The sequence below is a fragment of the Chaetodon auriga genome, chromosome 4 (genome assembly GCF_051107435.1).
Source record: "Chaetodon auriga isolate fChaAug3 chromosome 4, fChaAug3.hap1, whole genome shotgun sequence".
NCBI classification, from domain to species: domain Eukaryota; kingdom Metazoa; phylum Chordata; class Actinopteri; order Chaetodontiformes; family Chaetodontidae; genus Chaetodon; species Chaetodon auriga.
This window is the reverse complement of record NC_135077.1, coordinates 22,371,731-22,391,398: the sequence shown is the minus strand read 5'-3', so window position 1 is coordinate 22,391,398 and position 19,668 is coordinate 22,371,731. Positions and strand designations below refer to the sequence as shown.

Sequence of the window (19,668 nt, the reverse complement as noted above, 5' to 3'; positions counted from 1 at the left end):
GGACAGAGCAGCCCACTTCAGCACATGCACACACTCTCACTCACACACACACACACGAACAAAGGCTGCAATTGAATTTGTGCACATGGCCTTGAGCCTACACCTAGCTCCCCCTAATTTCCTGTTTTGGCAAAAAAGAGTTTCTGTACCACTTTTCCCTTTACCTGCACAGGCTGTTTTTTTAATTGATTGCACTGTCTCTGACTGCGATGACTCACTGGTATTTACTATACAGTGGCAGGAGAACACGTCCGGTAAAAATGTCTATTTGACCTGGTCTGAGTCCAGCAGACAGTAGCTGACTCTGAGGTGAACTCTGGGCCAGTAGTACGTGCATGTGCGTCTGCGTGTGTGTATGCTTGTGGATTTTCAATTACAAATATTCTTCATCGCAGATAAACATTTTCACAGCATTGTTTGATGTGTGAGAGACTCCTTACGAACCACAACAAAGAGTGTTTCCACTTGTCTTCACTCTGCGAGCTGGCTTGCGTGACTGCCAGCCTCCAAAGCTGCAGTTAATCTAAATGTTTTTCAATTGCATATAAAGTAGTCCAGTTATTGAAAACTGTCTTTTGTCTTTGTGTCCAAGAAGAATGAAAAACATCAAAGAGCTTAGCTGCACCCTCTAAAAGAGCATTAGAAAAGCAGTAAACATTAAGAGCTATGTGAGCTATGTCCACTTCTATTTTCCACCATTATTTGGAATGGAAAAGTGTCACTTTGATGACTACTGGCTTAAAACAGACACTTTCACTGGCACACAATGGCCATTTGAGGCCACAGAGCTCAAAACGCAGTGCCATATTGTTGTTAAAGTTAATGTTAACCTTCCACGTCTCTGTATCGTAGCAACATCAGGGATGGCTCCAGCACTAAGCCCCCCCACTAACACACACACACTGAGGCTGAAGGTCCTGCCAAAGCCCTAATTACCAGAGCTTCTAATTCTAATGAGTCCGCCCAGTGGAGTCCTCCGTTTTAAAACTTTCAAGTTTGCCTGATTCAGCTGATTTTATCAAAAGCAACTCAAAAGACATTGTTCAAATCTCACGCTCTCAATTTTAGAACAGCTCACTGGTCTTTGACACATCTTTGACAGCCCAGGAAGAACAGTCAGTGGTGTATGAGCAACCTGCTCTCAAGATCAGCACAAAACAGCTAATGGTGGGGGGGGGGGGGGGGGGCAGAGAGAAGGACCAGGCAGCGATACAGGATGAGAGGGATGTGACAAAATTTAAAAATCAACATCCTGATGACAGAGGAGAGGAGGAGAAAAGAGGTTTCTCATATCTCACTTCTCTCTTCAGCCTCGTTCCTCTGGTCTAGTCAAGCAGCTCTGTTTCCTTTTAATGTGTGTGTATGCGTGTATTAGATGACTCTTGTGTGCACGCACGCATGCATGACACATGATAAAAGTTGATAAAGAGTAAATGTTGTGCTTCTGGAGTGTATTTCTGTAACACTGTTTTTTAACGACTTTTATGTACATGGCTAAAATGTGCATGTTAAGTTAACCACATATATTCCCAATGGATCCATTAGTATCATGTACCTGTTAGTTATTTCTAACCTCTGAGCGTTGATTTGGTAAATTTTCTGGAGATCCCGCTTGTAAAGTTTTTATAGACCTATCAAATAGAGGGGCTTCATTACATTGATACAGAACTCCTGTAAATCCAATATTGCCATAAAGTAGTCCTGCTCACTGATATGCAACATCGCCCGCCATGGACAAACACAAGCAGAGATAAAAGGCTTAGCTAACTTGCCATTAAGAGTTCAGTAAAATTTCCCAACAATTAACATTCCTATGAGGTCATTGTATCAGCATACTGCCCAACCTTACCTTAATCATCCTGTCTAAACCCTGGATATGACAGGGTTTTCAATTTCTTTTTTTTTTTTCTTTTCTTTCTTTTTTTCTTTTAAATCATTCCAATAACGAGAAACATTTCAAAAGTTCGAACTTTAATATAATAAATAAAGGGAACTGGAAACAAGGCGTTAAATGAAGTATGTGAGAGGAAGGCACAGCAACACAGGAGGAATCAACAGGTGGTTTTCCTTAATGGTTTGAACCAACAGTTAATTGACAAATACATGAAAATGAAGGGCGTGTATTAGCTCACTTCCAAACAAGCTGTCAAGGAAGCACATTTTATCATTGCTCTGTGTCTCTTTTTCTCTTTCTTGCACACGAACACTGTAATTTAACAAAACTCAACATTGCCCTCTGCTGCCACGATGGAGGTGAGGCACCGAAGAAATCAGAGCAGGGAGAAACTTTTGGCTTCTTTAGATCATTTTCTTTTACTGCTATGGTACCACGTAAGACAATCAGCCTGTTCCATGATCCACACTGCATGTAAGCATCACTAGACAGGCCAACAGCTGAGAGCAGACGAATTTACTTGGGTTACTTTTGAGGAAATTACATAGTATTACATCACATTTCCTGGAGACTGACCCGAAACATAACCACGACTAAGACTTACACTAACCATAACCATAACCACCGATCCAAAAGTCAGCTGTTTTCCAACTTGGACACAGCTTTTGTCCCAAAGTGCCACAGCTGTCCTCAATTAACTGGTCTTGAATTTGAAGTCGTACACATGCGCACGCGCACACACACACACACACACACACACACACACACACACACACACACACACGCAAACTCTCTCATAAAACTGTCAGATCTCCATTAAAGATGACACCTTCCTCAGTATTCAACTGAAGAAGACCTGCATGTGTTGCATTTTAAAAGTTGTGATTTACTGTAGTTGCTGGTGCATCTGTCAAAAACAGAATGAGGAGAAATAGTCAAAATCATGGTGACTCATGCCAAACAGGAAAACTGCATCAGTAAAGAGGAACAGTGGTGAAAAGCAGACCTCCACCAACAGACTCAATGAAAAACACTTGACAGGATATTTGCTTCACAGCTGCTGCAGACTACAGCCTCAAACTGGTGAGCTCTTTTTTCTTATTTTGTCGACACTTTTTAAGTTAATACACAGTGCTGCGACTGACTTATCACATGACACCGTTTGATTGTGCTGATGTGGTAAACTGCGCCCATCTGGCACTTGATGAAGATAAAAAGAAGCACTTCTGTTTATTTGAAACTGGAGCTACGTCTGATGTGACTCCTGGCCTGGCCTCCTGAGGTGTTTCGTGTACAGGAGGAGCGTTGATCCTGTCTCATCATCTGATTTCCCTTCCCCAACGCACTCTGCTCCCAGGGGATATCACGAGGAACACACAAAGTAAGAATACACACACATAGAAGAAGAAATGTGTGTGCAGCTTCTTATCTTTATGCTTATTTGCTTTTTTTGGTATGTGAATTTGTTTTTTATGTGTGTGTGTGTGTGTGTGTGTGTGTGTGTGTGAGTGCATGCGCGTGCGTGTGTGTGCTGGGTCAGAGGGCTTGCAGGCTGCTCTTTTCTCACTGTTGTGTTTAGTGAAATAATGTCCTGTGCTGCTTTCCACCACAGTGTCAAAAACCCTTCACTCAGAACTGCATACGCACATACGCACACAGACACACACGCACACACACACATAGCTACTGAGCTATTAGACTACATAAATACAATATTTGGATACCGTGACCTCACTGCATTTAGTACTATATATACCAGCACTAAACACATCTACACATTTAGCCTGACAGATATTTATATAAGTGATTTTACAGTGCAATTAGACACACACCAGCTACTTGGCATGGTGATATCTCAATAGCAGATCCAAGAATCAACAGGTTTCCCTTTAACTTAAGCGAGCCAGAAAAAACCCTGATGATTGGTCTGCACATGTCACATGATCTGTCATTCCAAAAATAGGCCCCAGCAAAAAGTTTCAGGACATTTCATTCATTTTAAGCACAAATAAATGTGTATTGCCTGATTAGCGTGAATTGACAGCGTCAAAGTAACAGGAGAAAAAAAAGAGGGCCGAGCGATAAACAGGAGGCTCTGTTCACACACATACATACATTATACATTTCTACAGAAAGCTTCACAGGGGTTTAAATTGAAGCAGACAAGAAATCCATTTGTATTATTCCTTTAGCTATCAGCTACGTCAGCAACGTGGGTCTAAAACAGTCACCATGGTGTAGCACAGCTATTTGTGACCGAAGCAAGGGAGTCACCAGAGGGATCATATACAGGCTGCATCAAATACAGAGAACACAAATGCACACACAAACACAGATTCCCACCAGCACACACACACACGCATGCACAGACACACACACACGCACACGCACGCACACACACACACACACACACACAGCTCATTAACTCACTGGATCAGCGGCTGTTTCAGAGTCCACACTCAAAGTTTGCTGCTCCATGAAGGAAGAGACAAGTAATCCTCAGCACTGCATGAGAGACCTTCCCTCAGTACTCATTGTCATCAGCTGTTGAATATGTGTATGTGTGTGTATGTGTGTGTGTGTGTGTGAGTGTGAGTGTGTGTGTATGTGTATGTGTGTGTGTGCGCGCAGAGACACGAAGCGGCAAAGCTTGATGGCTTTCAAATGCCCAAACCGCTACAGAATGCTGCTGTCGCTAGATTCCCCTTCCCTCTCGCCCTCTCTCTCATCCCCCCTCCTCCTCCTCCTCCTCCTCCTCTATCGTCTCTCCCTCGCCCTGCCTCTCAGCTCACCCCCTCCTCTTTCTCCGCTTTTCCACCCACCCTTGTGTAATTTCTATTCCACCCACACTGCTGTGGGCTGAGAGACGCACACATACACACACGCACTTGGACGAATGCGGAGGCACGGCTGCAGAGGGAGACCCCTTGCCATTAAGGAACACACCCCCATATAAAACTGGCGCTGAGTTGAATGTGTTACCCTCAGAGCTCTTCTGTCATCTGCTTAGTATGCCCCATGCATATCTGGAGCACAGAGAGTAAACTGACATTCATGATGGGTGGGTGGGGGGAGGCAGAGCAGACTGGAAGACAGTGGAAGAGATATGTAGAGAAAACATGGAGATCCTCCAGCTGACAGCAAGGATTGATATCTGTAGCAGCGATTAGGCTGTGTACAACTGAGCTAAGAAGTACTTGCATTCCTCAACTTGCCTTGACACACTGTGGAGGTACTCACCCGAACACCCCCTCCCACACACACACACACACCCCTCCTGCCCGTCCTCCACTTGGCCTAGGGGTGAGGAAAGCGGGTGAAGCACCACTCAGCACTGAGAAATAACCACGGGAGCATTATACAGTCGGAAGGCAACAGCATTCAAAGTCAGCCCACAGGAACATAACGTTTTTCACAACACGGCTCATCAGCATGTCACGTTGAAACGACTTTGGAAAGTATTCTGAAGTACTCGCTAAATATTCAAGTGCTGTTAGCGCAGAATAATGTACCGGAATCAGGAGAGCTCGGGATAACTATGGACAAACTTTATTAATTGCTATAACTTGCAGGGAAACACAGGAAACACCAGATGATACGTCAGAGAGTGAGGAAGGAAGTCCAAGGAGCACAATAAGCCTCATGATCCCACAATACTACATCAAATCACATCTCATTACAGCTTTCCTTGAGAGACAGAGAGCAGAAATGACATACTGTGTGTTTATGTGGGACTGGGCATGAGACTTTTTGACAGTAATCCTGCATTGGGCCTCATGAAAGATGCTACTGAGTTGCATTGTGGGAATTGTTGGATCCAGTGTTTTTGAAGCTTGACTAATATCCAGACAGGCTCACATGTCCCCAGACTTTCTGAAAGTGCAATTCTAAATTGCTAGTCTACTGCTTTAATACAGAAAATTCTACTACCTATCACCACCGTCTGCTATAATGTCCTCTGTCCATACTTGCCATGAAGACGAGGCCTCCCAATGCTATAAGGGAAGCGATGGAGGACACAGTCCTCATTCTGTGCAAAAATGCATTGCAAAAGTCTTTTTAGTTCACAATTTACGTGCTGTGCCTCGCCTGCGACTCAAAAAGGAAACACTGTCTGTGGAAACAGAAAGAGGGAACTTTGCGCTAACATTACCGAGACTTTAGAGGAAGACTTGTTTTGACCAACTTGGCCTTTTGAAGCCACATATTAGCTTCAGCTGAACTTTAAAATGCTTTTTTGGACAGACCAAGGACTGTGGATTTCGTCTCCCATTTTTCTATTGGTAAATGATCTATTAATAGCAAGTACAGACAGGAGGAATAATCACACTGACCAGCAATGTTTTCAACGTACATACGCATGTGTGACTATTAGAATTAACACTTAAGATAGGAAGATAGAAGATTTTCCCGACCCTTTTTAATATAATTATAATGGAAGCTGTGGGAAAATTATTCTAATGAGTAATGTGAACATTATAGCACACTGCTGACGCATCTTGCAAAAACCGAAAATGTTTCAACAAAGCTGAAATACTGTTTTAAGGTGATCTGACCTCAGAGCAGTCGGGTGCATGTCTTTGGGTTCGGGCCGTGACGCGTGTCTGTGTGTAAGGTCACTTTAGAGTTCCACCCTTCCCCATGCAAGAACAGACTGCATGTGTCAGTGGGGAAGAAGCCAACAGCTAAAGCAATTAGCTCTTGGAAAAGTCGCACACAAAAAGTAATGGTTTACCTGCATTTTGTCCCCATAAGGAAGGTGAGTCCCCACATTGTGACTCTGTAAACACAATGTGGTCATTTGGTAATCCTTTTTGATATATACTCAATTGAAAACAGTGCTTAATGTTTGACCTCAACTTCACTGATTGTGTAAATATATTCCTATTGTGAATTAACATTCTGCACCTCAGCTGTCACAGCTCTCTGCTGCAGTCAAAACTGAAATGAACTTGAACAGTGTTCACCAAGTTTATTAGTTTAGAATAAGTATAAGCATGCAGAGGCTTTTCTTCAGCATCACTTTCTCACTTCTTGTCTACGAATTATGTATTGAGCTGAACTTCGGTACTGGTTTTTCATCCAACCCAGCAGTGTGTGCTGCATGCACACGCACACACTTGTTATGTGCACAGTCAACCTTCTGTTTTTTTTTACTTGTTTGTCAAATTAGCAAAATGTTGCAGCAACAGCGGAAGCTCCCAAGAAATTGTGAATATATCAAATTCTCACCCATTACAGTAAGTGCAGCATCCATCCACATGTCTTACAGCTTGGCTCCAAACAAAATAAAACTGTTCCTTTGTCAGAAAGTGGAAAATTGGATAGCCAGATAAAATATATAGAGAGCACTGCCTGCACTGTTAGAACATCTTGGTTGTGCTGCAGAGATCTCGTTGGAATTGTCTCTCCCACAAACACCTGGTCTCCAGTGGAGAGAAACCTCATCCATCTATCAGTTCTGTTGCCACTCATGGAGGAAACGGGAGCGGGCATCCTGTTGTGTTGTTTGGTACTTGTATTTGTGCATTCAACATCTGAATGATTATTTGTGGATGACTGTATTCATCAGTCTTACAGTCTCTTGGAAATAGCTTACACATGTGCGACCAATTGCAGCCACAATCACCTCGCTGTTCAGAATTCAACTGTGGACGACCACTTGAGTTTGTGTCCTTTGAAATGGTTAATTCCATTAGCTGCATGTGGGGCTGTTTTTCATCTTGTTGACGGTTGTCTCTAAAATAGCTCTCTGTGGTTTTCAACATCAGTGCTTTCAAACACAGAGCACATGTATTTTTTTTTTAACCCTGTGTCCGTTAGCCTGCGTGCATACACAGCACTGGAAACACACATGGCAAAAAAGTTCATCAGACAGTTACAGAACACATGTACAGTCTGGCTTCCTTCCCCTCACTGCTGTTATAAGACGTTGTCTATTTGTTTTTTTTGTTTGTGTGTGTTCGAGTGTGTAAGGGTTCATCTGTACACTCACACCCATCACAAGATAAATTCAAAGCCTCAAGCTCCGCCAGACTTGCACATACGTATATATACATGTACATACAGTACTGCGCACGCACATGTGCACTCACACACACTTCAACTACAGCATGAAGTCTGAAAGCTGCGGGAGCAGCTTAAATGGCACAGCTAAGAAGATGGCTGACTGTGTGTGTGTACGTGTGTGTGTGTGTGTGTGTGAGTGTGTGTGTGTGTGTGCATGCAATTACGGTGCAATCATGCTTATGTGCATCACTATGTTTGTGTGTTACTGATTTAGGGTTAGGTTGTGTATGTGCATGCACGGCACTTCATGGATATATGTGTGTGTATCTATCCTGTGTGTGTGTGTGTGTGTGTGTGTGTGTGTGTGTCCATATAGTGCATGTGCTTTTGTGTTGAGGCCTCACTAACGAGGAGAATGTCAGCTTGTTGCTCATCAGGGCTCATTAGAAGTGCAGGATAACACTTCGAACCCCATTACCCCCCCACCACCATCACCACACGAACACACACACACACACACACACACACACACACACACACACACACACACACAAACACACCAATCTCTCTCTCTTCCTCCCCCAACAACACAAAGCCCTCTCTGTTTGTGGACATTACCGCATGTGCAGCAAGAGAAAAAGGCCTAACGACCGGAAGAAAAAGGTAGAATAGATGGGGATGGAGGGTTGCAGGGGTGAGGAGGAGAAAGAAAAACAGAGAGAAACCCTGCCATGGGATGCTTTGCCACATTTGAACAGCCCACAAAATGGTGGACTGTTCAAATGTCTGCAAAAATGCACTGGTGCTTCTGATATTATCACCTGATGATCATTTGTTTTCGTTTTTATTTGTTTCATGATTAAAAGAAACTGAACAGAATTGTATAAAAATAATTTCAGTTTGAGGTGAAACCAAACGACAGTGGGAATTTGAGGGCAGGAAAGATAATTTGAGGCTCCAAGTGAAAACTACACACAGCAGCTTTAACTGTAATTAAAATAGTTTTGGGCCCATTACTTTAAGACGCAACATCTCCAGTTTGAATCGAGCTGGTAATTCCAAGCTTCGCTCCCTCTCTCCCCATATTTCCTGTCTCTCTCTACTGTGCTGTCCTGTAAAGGAAAAATGCCAAAAATGAACATTAAAAAAAAAAATCCACTACTGAAGCGACAGTGTGGGACCTGCTTATCTGGTCCCAGGGTGCCTCAGTAGCCACTAAACAGCGGAAACATTTAGCTTTCTTCTGATCTCTATCTGAGGACCAAAACTGCTGTTATGAATCCAGCTCACAGACAGTAGGACTCACCAACCTTCACACACACACACACACACACACACACACACACACACACACACACACACACACACATAGGCCATTATGAGAGTAACACTCAGCATGTTGTACTTTAGCTTTAAAGTGCAGTATTATCCTATCATTGATATAAACCTGTTTTTCACTCACTTTAAAATAAAATAAATTAGCTGCTGGAAAGGGAACATCAAGCATGTAAATCCCGACACATTTAAAGTTAATATCACCAGCAAACCTGGGCTTTATCTCAAGGGCATTTACAGTGGTAGCCATGACAGCAGTCTTGTATATTGCTCCTGCATGGGTACTACAGCCGCTGCGGCAGACTTTCTCAGAAAATGTTGTTAAGCAGAACTAAATAGGCATATTGTTAGACAAAACTCATGGCTCTCAAATGACTGGATGCTGGGTCATTTCTTGCAGCTAAAAAGGAGCGCAAGTCTAATTCTCGCAACAGTGAATGCACGCTCCATCCAGTCAGCACAATATGCAGCACTTCTACACCTAAAGGTATGGCTGCAGATGTCAAACAGTAAGCTCAGCTAATGTTAAGTAACGCCTGCCGTCAAGCTGTACGGCAATCTTAGTCCAAATCCACAAATACCAGTTTGTAAATGTGTATTGGCTGTAGATATGCAATAGCTCTGTCCTTGTCTGTGTGTATGTTGCCACGGTGATGCGAGAAGAGGGCTCGACATGTGAGCCTGTATGATGCGCATGAGTTGCTATAATTAGAGATGGGTGGTGCACGTGTGTCTCAAATGTGACAATAACACAGAGGTCAGAATCAGCTCGAGCACTGCAGCAACACTCAACACTTGCTGGCAGATGAAAGTACTACATATGCTATACTAGACTGTGTGTGTGTGTGTGAGTGTGTGTGTGTGAGTGTGTGTGTGTGTTAGTATGTGTGCAGACATACGCTCCTACCTCCAGGTCGTCCAGAGAGCGGGCCAGGCTGATACGTTTGGAGCGTCCAAAGGAGCGTCTGACCGAGGAGCGCTGGGGGAGAGGAGGGAAGCCCATGGTCAGACCACGGAACCGACCACCCTGACGAGAGAAAACATACAAATGCTCAGTTCACATGCTTGATGTAATACACAACCGCAGCACACACAGCTACAGGCAGGAGCTGCAGTAGTCTAAAAGACCGGTGATGAGGTTGCTGGTTCTAATCCCTCGACCAGGTGGGGACAGTGAGTGTCTACCCTCCTTAAGCAGCTACTAGTGAGCTTCCACTGAACAAGGCACCTCTTTCCACACTCAGTGTGAACAGCAGAAGACTATTATGGGAAGCTCCCAGGAGTGAATGTGTGGAACTGAATGAGCAAACAAAGCTCATTTGAGCTGGGTTCCTTGGTGGTCCCAGAAGCTTAACATGGATCTACAGATTTCTTGGTTCGGCCAAGGTCTTACATCACATGGCATCCTTCTCCTCATGCTCTCTGTCTAAGCAGGTAAACAACGGCATGAAAATAAACAACTGAAAACAGAAATTAGCATGACCGATATATTGGCCAGTATTAGCTTATGGCAGATATATCAGTGCGAACATTTATACGTTTGCCTATAAGTAACAACAGATTTCAGCACAGGAATGCCAAACATGTTTGAGGTCATTGAAAGTCATTGTTTAGTTTGTCCACCAGACAGTACTGACAAAGCTGTAAAATGTCCCTTTCAGTAGATATCCTGGTTCACAGTTCATTAAAAGACAAGATGGGATCTTTAACAAAACATTACATGTTTACAAAAAAGAAAAGAAAAAAGAAAAAAGTAACAGGTGACATATCATTATCAAATATCAAAATATGTAAGTAAGTACAGTCAGGCAATAATGACACTATTTGAACCTATATTGTGTTATCTATTATTATTATTGTATGTAAGCATTCATGTGTGTACGTACAGACATGAATGCTTGCATACAACTGTGCAGCTGTGCCTGAAGCTTACTCACGCATGTCTGTTTGAGATGGGTTTATTTTTTTTCCACTTAAATGTTAAATTCCACATGTTCAAGGCATGCATATTCAGTCCTGTGATTTTGCCCGCAGTACCAGATTGCACTTCAGACAACCCCTCAACCACAGCTAGAGCAGAGACACACACACACACACTGACAACGCTTATGGTGAGGAAGCAGTATGTTGCGTCCTTGCACTGAATTGCATTATATGGTCGAGCTGGTTTTATCATCGTGTTCACTTCACTTCCATTTAATTGGAATAGTATATAAAAAGAATATTCAAGATGGTATAGTAACGTTGTATGGTCTACTACGATGGAAACCCACTAAGTGTAATGACATTAAAACTGTTTTCCCTTCATCTTTAGAGAACAGCAGAAACATTCTGCTCCCTTCTCTCCTCTCACCAGAGGCATTTCTCCAGTCTCCTGTAGGAGAGTGCATGTATGAGACGCCCCCAGCTGACCAATGAGTAATCAGTGCTGACAGTCTCCAGAGCCAGAACTGTGACACATGTTGAATCTGACCGGCTGATTAGGAGCAGGTCTTGACGGCATTTCATCAGGAGATGACCAGTGGTGTTGCCTGGATACTGAGTCAACCCCGCGTGTGTGCGTGTGTGTGTGTTAGTCACATAAAACAAATCTGGTCGCTCAGTTACATATGTGGACACAAACGTCAATGACCCCCTGCATTACCTGGTCGATTTAAAACAAATCTGATTTGTGATGGCGATGAAGAAAAAGCCTTAAAAAAAAAGGTTTTTTAAGAGAAGCTGAGATTTGGATGAAGAGGGAAATGATAAAGTAGTGATCTGACTCAGCAGCGCTGCGGTTGTTTCGGGTGTGGCTGCACCAGAGCTTTTTCTGAAAAACATGACATTTTAGTAGAAACCTCCCAGCTCTTATCTCTGCAGCTGATCTTGTCCCCCTTCTCTCTCTCCCCCCTCTCTCCCTCACACACACACAGACACACACCCGCCATACTTGAACGGTTATCTCTTAGATTTTACAATAAACAGAAAAATCATAACAATCACTGCGTCACTTCTCAAGAATCAGCTCCTTCAACGGCCTGTTTGTGTGTATTCAGTATCTTCAAAGACCTTGATTCTAAAAAGATTTTCAGATTCCTGTCATGCAAGGAGACCAAACCCATGTCTATGTTCTGAGGACAGATGAACTTCAGGTACAAAACAATGGATTTAAAGCTTTTGTTAATGAAAATTTGTTTCCCAAGGACACTCATCGTGCACGACGCTTCTGGAGGTTTAGACAGTGAAACAGTGCCGCCATGTGGCAAAAACTAAAAATCAATTAAGGGCAATGCATAATACACTGTGTCACATATATATACTATAGATAACCAGTCCTAATACCTATACGCTTATAATAAAGGTTTGTTTATGAAAGACAGAAGAACTACTACATCGACACAGCAGAGCTACATTTGTTCCAGCAAAATCCACATTTTAGTTGAACTAATCACGGCTTACCATGACAGCCACAGCCTCCAGAGCTCTGTAGTGAGAGGTCATTGCTCAGAGGGGTTAACATCCATCTTCCTGTCACTGTCAGCCTCTACCCTGGCCCTGGCCTTGTAAACACTTCCTCCGATTGTCCCCTGGGGGTCCCCGGGACCCTGTCCACCAATAATTTTGCTGGGGGAAGCACCAGTCTCCTCTAGTATTAAGGAAACAAGAGTCTAACGCCGGTAGCTTTCAAATATGTAAATGCAGTCGGAGGCAATGCAGCTGTTTCCTTCATACTTCTTAGGATTCTGTACGAGCATTTCACCAGACGGGCAGCAGAGAGGTTAATGCAGAAGGAATCCAGTCAGGCTGGATATTTCTTTCACCCTCTGCCTGTATCTCTTCCTTTCTATTGTCTGGAAAAAATAAACAGGCCGTCACTAATGTGTTGTATCTCAATGCAAAGGAAATGTATTCTCACAATATAATGCAGCCGATGTATTCAAGTGTAGCTTAATCTTAACTGGAATAGTTGGATAGTTTTCATTTACCGTTCACTGGTTACACTACTAATGTAACCATGTTGCTTGAATCTCTGTAATATTAAAATGTGAGCAAAAATACTTTGAGTAAAGTAAATCAAACAAACAAGTCGCATGTACTCCACTGAAACCAGTCTGAAGTCTGCTCTGCTATTGTAGTGAGTCTCATTACGGTGGGAAACAGGTGGTTTTCAGGTGAAGGCAGATGCCTAGCTGGTGCATAATACATGATCTGATACTGGAGCAGTGGGGATAAATAACTTATCAATCCACATGCAAGTCTGGGGAGAGTGCCAGCTGGGGCGCTCGCACTCTGCAGCACAGTACAGGGATGTTTGGTGGGGTGAACAGGGTTCCTCGCTGCTTTCAAAACCGCTGGAAAGTTTTACACCTGAGTGAGAAAGAAACTTCACGCGAGCGCTGAATGGGTTAAATGCTAGGTCTCATAAAGGAGAGGGTGAGAATGCAATGGAGAGCAGTGGGATGAACACAGATGGATTTATAGCCTCAATAAACTGTAGTCTTGGACACGCTCTAGTCAGAGGAAATTTCCACAGCAGGGGGGTGTGATGGGGGATGCTACCTGCTGCCCGGGCTTCTCATCTCATGGTCAGTTTTAACACAACTCTTCCAAAAGCACCCAAACTGGCTGAATGCAGGATTGTAGTAAGACTGACCATCTATTGGATTTTGAATAAAAATGAATACAATTTGCGATCAAGATCAAAAAACAAATAGAAAAATAATTCAGATATGTTTAGACCTGTATCAAAAACCTACCTTTTTCTCTCCCTCCTTTGCATTCCCTCGTTTCTTCTCTCTTTCACTTCTCTCTGCTCCAGCTCTTTCCCTGTCCCCAGCACCAAAAAGCTTCTTAGCCCACTCATCTTTCTGAACAGCCAGCCGGTGGGTGTGTGACTGTGGATGTGAAGGAGGAGGAGGCTGGCTCCCTGGTGGTGGTGGCAGGTGGTCTCCAGGGGCCAGCGGGGCCCGGTAGCGGTCGGCCGGGATCTTATTCATGGGTGGGGGCAGGGTGCTGCAGTTAGCTGATGACCATCCGTCGGTAGATTCAGCGTAGGACTCCTGATCGCTGCTCAGGCCCTGGAGGTGGCTGTGGTGGTGCTGCTGACGCCAGTCTCTCAGAACATGGACTGGCAGCCACCGCTGCTGCTCCACTCCTACTCCTCCACCCCCTCTCTTCTCTCCTCCCCCCACAGCTCCTCCCCGCTTCCCTGGTGAGTAGTGGTGTGGGTGGACTCCTCGAGAGTGCCTGCCAGGGACATCAGGGTGAGCCAAGGGGAGAGGGTGAGGGAGGTCAGCCAGGTGTGGTTCGTGACGGTAGTGGCCATTTCTCAGAGCTGGCGGAGGAGGAGGAGGTGGGTGGGAGGCTGCGGCTCCTAAGGTGGGGCTCCAGGCCTGCTGGGATGAGGGTGGGCTGTCCCAGTGGCGTGGTCCAGAGGCGTGGTTGTGGTTAGGAGGACCTCCGAGGTCTACCAAAAGCACCCTGTTGCTCTTCTCTTCTGGTAAGAAGTTTCCGATCCCACTGTCACTGTTGCTGCTGGTGCTGTGGTTCTGCTGGGCGTCATTGTCTGGATCGTGGAAGGCCCGGGCCCGGACTCCCTCAATGTTGTCCCCCATGTCCCGGTACAGGACGGAGACAAACTGGAGGAGAGGCTGAGAGCTGGGTGGGAATTCCAGGCAGCCTCCTGTGTCTGGGTCAGGGGTGCACTCAAAGCCAAACCTCCGAGCTACACCTGAATGCACCTTGGGAAACAACAGTCAGCGTCAGTCAATAGGGAGAGATTTTCTACAATATGTCACTTTTTCTCAATGAGAAATCATAGAGGAGAATAATAATCTAATTAAATAACTGTGGCTGAATAGTGTTACTGACCCTAAATTAAATTAACTAGTTCTTCTATAAAACAATCAGACATTGACAGGAAGGCTGAGTGTCAATCTTTATTTATTCCTCTTTAAATCATAATTTTAGTATTTTAGACTTATTTACAGTCAATGTCATTTACAGCTGCTTTTTATCAAGACAATATTTAACAGTCACATTTGGGATGTATGGCTTACAGTACTTAGTTAAATAGATAAAAGTATATTTACATTCCTTTTTTAAGAGGTATTGTTTAGGAGCCACTACTGAAAAAGGGTTAACAATTCAGAGACCCTTTTCCTAATATTCCCACCCAGATGAAGACCTTGTGAGGTCCAAAGCAGTCACAGTCTTAAACCAATAAGCCTGACTTTTTTTTTTTTTTTTTTTACTAGCTTTTCCTCTTGTTCTGGCTGAAGTACATCTTTTTTTATGTGATCAGTTTCTTATCTTAAAGAGCACCAGAGCCTGATTGAGCACTTGGCCCCAGTATTTGTTTTTGTGTTTGGGATTCCAAGCTGTTACTGGCAAAACAGTGTAAAATAAAACACCCAAAGAGGAACAGCCTATGTATACAGTGTATCTGCACACACAAAATAAATAAGTAATATTGTGATAAATGGAGTTATCTCCTTTTTAATGTGACTTGTAATCCTTAGTGTATCTCATCACCATCTCTATTCATACCTGGTGGTGACAGAGTTCTGGATCCACAATGAACACATGACAGGAAGTCCTCAAACCGCCCTCTTCATCTCGTCCATTGCTGAAGTGACAATCGTCATGGTCGTCAGTGGCCTGCATCGTGACCAGTCCGAAGAATCGCCGGTCATCGGGACAACAGGCACTGAAGGCTAGTTTCTCTGCAGGATAGGTGGCCAGAACCTGACCTCTATCACTGCACAGGCGCACGCTGTCATGCATGACCTGGTCGGATATAGTAATGAGACAATCACAGTTACCAGGCATCATTAACAATAACATGACAGACTTTCCATGTTGATACACTTCGTTTTATGAAATAATCACACTAATAATTTTTCTGTTGCAGCACTTTAAGTGTATAGCTAACAATCAGACGGTTATCATCGCACCTTCATGAGGACCAGTGAATGGATCTTTTGCTCAGCCCGGAGGCGCCTCATGCTGCATCTGATGGCTTGCAGGCTGTCATTCTCTAAGCTTGTCCCTATGGAGGCCAGCTCGATGGAGCCCAGATAGCCAACAATCATGCCCACATTGAGGATTCCCTCGCTGGGCTCTAGGACCAAGTCACCCCCGTCTCCCACATCCAAGTCTTCATGCTGGTGAAGGTGGAGATGACGGAAATCTGAGTCCAGGAAGACTGAGTCATCATTCAGAACTTGGGCCATCTCCTCCTCTGAGAGCAGGTTGGGGTTGCTCTGGGATCGGGAGGAGTTCCGATACGGAGGGAACTCTGGATCAGATAGCGGACGTGGCTTCGACGAAGAGCTAACCCCAGGCCTGTCCTTGTCTGAGCTGCTGGAGGAGTGGCTGGAGTTCTCAAAGATCATATTAAAAATGCCTCCAGACTGCAGCTCTGCCACAACTTTCTCTGCCCTGTTGATGCCCAGCTGCTTAGAATCCAGTTTGGGTTTGTACCATCCCCCACGGGCTCCACCGCCCGACCTGCTGTTATTGTTGTTGTTAACGCTGTTGTCATAGAAACCATCCAACTCATCATCACTAGAGCAGGAGTCCAGGTAAGATGCTGCCATTGTGTTGCTACTATGGTGACGACTTCCAGCAGTGCGTTGGTGGTGATGGTGCCGCCTGTGACGTTCTCCCTCAGCGATGACCAGTTTCAAGACTCCAGAGCAGCGTCCAATCAGTTTGACCACGTCTTCATGGGACGCCTTGGAGACATTGATGTCGTTGACGGACAGGATAAAGTCTCCTGAGCGCAAACCCACATAGTCTGCAGGGCTCCCCTTCAGGATGCAGCTGAGGACACATGGACTTTGGCCTGACAGTGTGAAGCCGTACCCCGTTCTTCCTCTCGCCACCTCCACCGCCCGGATACGACCCTGCTGGTTAGAGGAGGAGGAGGGTGGCGGAGGCTGCAGCAGGTTCAGCCCACTCCCACCACAAGGGCGTCTTTTGGATGATGCATCTACTTGCCTGAACATTGTGCCAGGGAACTTCCTCTTGTCCATTGATTCAGTAAGTTTCAGTCAGTCATCACATGGCCCTGGGCTCCGCTCACGCAGGAACACGGGACATATCCAGTGTGTGTCTTCCTTTCTAACTGCTCTGCTGTCAAGCTGCTACGAAAAAGTGAGCAGCAGTTCCAAATGCAGCAGAGGGGTGAAAGTTTGGCCTCAATTCTGGCACAGCCTTGCTACTGTAGCATTCCCATCCTGGTGTCACTCTCTTTCCCAATTCACAAGCTCAGCTACCTGCAGCACAAGAAAACACAACCAGGTCAGACATGAGAGCAGTGGAACATGTGTGTGCTGCTCCAATCTGAGTTTCTCTTCTCCAAACATGGAGGCTGTGTGGTCTATGTGGCAGCATGAGGACCCAATATGGTTCTAAAATCGTACAAACTGCCAAAGCAGAGCTATAATTATATCATATAATTACTATTAGTGGTAATATTGACTGTTAATAGCACATGTTAAGTGGGAGGCACTCGACACGCAGCCACACCTGTGCAGGGTGGAGTCTGTGCTGCTCTGTCCAATGGGAAATCCGTTTCAAACACCTAGCAGGCATGCAGGTAAAATTAAACAGACCCTGCCCACAACAACAACTTCAGGGGAACTTTTGAATTCGCTTTTTGTTTTGTTTTTTTTATCAACGCATTGGGTTTGTGTTAAACGACTCTTTACTGATAGTTTGTTCAAGACACTTCACTAAGAAGCTGTAAGTAAAATATTAACGCTAGTTGAGGTTAAGTTAGCTGACGCGATACCGTTAGCTTAGTTAGCCGTACATGCTAGTAAAGCTACACGTTAGCGCTGGTAAGGAAGGTCGCTGTTAAAAGAAATTAAAAACTATGTTTGTCACAGAACTCTTAGAAGTGCATGCTTTTTTAACGTCAGTTCTCCGGAGTTACCATAAAAAGTTTCTTGCCGTTACTTGCTGCTCAAATGTGCATCCATCCATGCTTAAACTATAGTCCCGCCCCCCGATTTCCAGTTCTGTGGAATGTCGGCCCGTAACTGTGGAAACGGCAGTGTACACAGACTTTTATATCCTGTCATTGGTCTTCCGAGTTGTCAGTCAGATAGCGAACAGTTATGCGGACAAATTGACAAAAGTTAGCTTGAGAAATCACAGATAAAAGTAAAGAACAGTAGCGTCTTCCACAGGTGTCAAATCTCAGTGTGACAAAGAGTGGCCGTCCGAGGCCGCTGCTGTGATCTTTGGGAGTGTTGTAGAAGCAGAGTGCAAGTGGCGGTCTGTCTTTCACCATCATGCAGCCACACGGCAAACGACAACAGCTGGCCGCACTACGTCTGAGTTGTAAAGCAGGGTTAGCGAAGTAAAAGGTGGATGCAGGTCTTTTCTTAGCCGTCCGACAAAGCGGTTTGATCTAGCGGGATCACTTAGCGCGAGATAAAGATAAATTAATGACTTACTTGTCGGTGTCCGACGGTGACGCTGCTCGGCCAGTTCCCATAGTTTAGTAGCTAAGGTTAGTTGGGTAAACTCAGGGACGATGGGTAAACAAAAGAAAAGGCTGCACCATCTGGCGAAGTAGCCTTAAGAGGAGGAGGAGGAGGACTGGAGGAGAGGGAGGTGTGCAGGGAGCGGACAGCGGAGGGGGGTGCACGGGGGGCGGGGGGGGGGGGGACTTCAAACAGTTTAAATAAGACAAGAAAAGAAAAAACACATTTAACAAGTCAATCGCTTCATAGAGCCCACACTGTCTGTAATCATACAATCATAGTCTGTCTGGGAGAGAGAAGTGAGACCAGAGCTCCACAATGAGTCCTATGTGTCGTTTTGTTTTGTTTTTTGTTTTGCTTTGTTTTGTTCAAGTGAACTACAGCAAACACTACTGAAGGCTTTGAAAAGCATCAAGCTGGGGGCAGCAAGGAGGAGCCCCACCCAAGACAGCATATGAGAGTGTTAAACATATTTCTGATGTGCAGACAATGTGCAGAGTGTTACAGGATCCGCTGCACACCTGAACCTGAACACACCAGAGAGAAGACCAGCTACACCACACACACACACACACACACACACACACACACACACACACACACACACACACACACACGCATCTCTGTTGGTTTGTGTGTTCACCTATTTTCTAGCCTCAAAAGGTTCAGATTTTGCAATTGGGAGTTGCATCAAGGCCTAGATAAGATCTAAGACACCGCAGAGACATGAGTTCATTTTTCTGTTCAGCTTTATGTAATGTGCACAGAAAGTTTGACTTTGTATTGTAAATGATGTGTCAGGTGCTCTGCTTAGATCATACAGCTACACACGATAAACCAGGCCCGCATCAGACTGACACGACACCTGTCATGAACATAAAGGAGTCTTTAAGAACGTTTACGACTGCTGTCAGTAGGTGTCATTTGGCCAGTTATGTCATTTTAATG

General features: G+C 44.7%; 1 protein-coding gene across 8 annotated transcripts in view; it reads right to left on the bottom strand.

Moving 5' to 3' along the window:
- The window catches only part of rgs12b (regulator of G protein signaling 12b), a 40,308-nt gene extending 21,543 nt beyond the window's left edge, over positions 1–18,765 (bottom strand). For 7 of the 8 annotated variants that reach the window (XM_076728402.1, XM_076728407.1, XM_076728404.1 and 4 more), the window contains exons 1-5: positions 18,165–18,208; positions 16,177–17,502; positions 15,770–16,009; positions 13,978–14,961; positions 10,146–10,265 (exon numbers count right to left, since the gene is read on the bottom strand). In XM_076728402.1, coding sequence (XP_076584517.1) covers positions 10,146–10,265; positions 13,978–14,961; positions 15,770–16,009; positions 16,177–17,259 — 2,427 coding nt within the window. In that variant the 5' untranslated portion in view covers positions 17,260–17,502; positions 18,165–18,208. Of the gene's footprint in view, positions 1–10,145; positions 10,266–13,977; positions 14,962–15,769; positions 16,010–16,176; positions 17,503–18,164; positions 18,209–18,690 lie in introns of those variants that run through there. The other variant, XM_076728403.1, reaches the window with a different exon arrangement.
- Between the last annotated feature and the right edge of the window lie 903 nt (positions 18,766–19,668).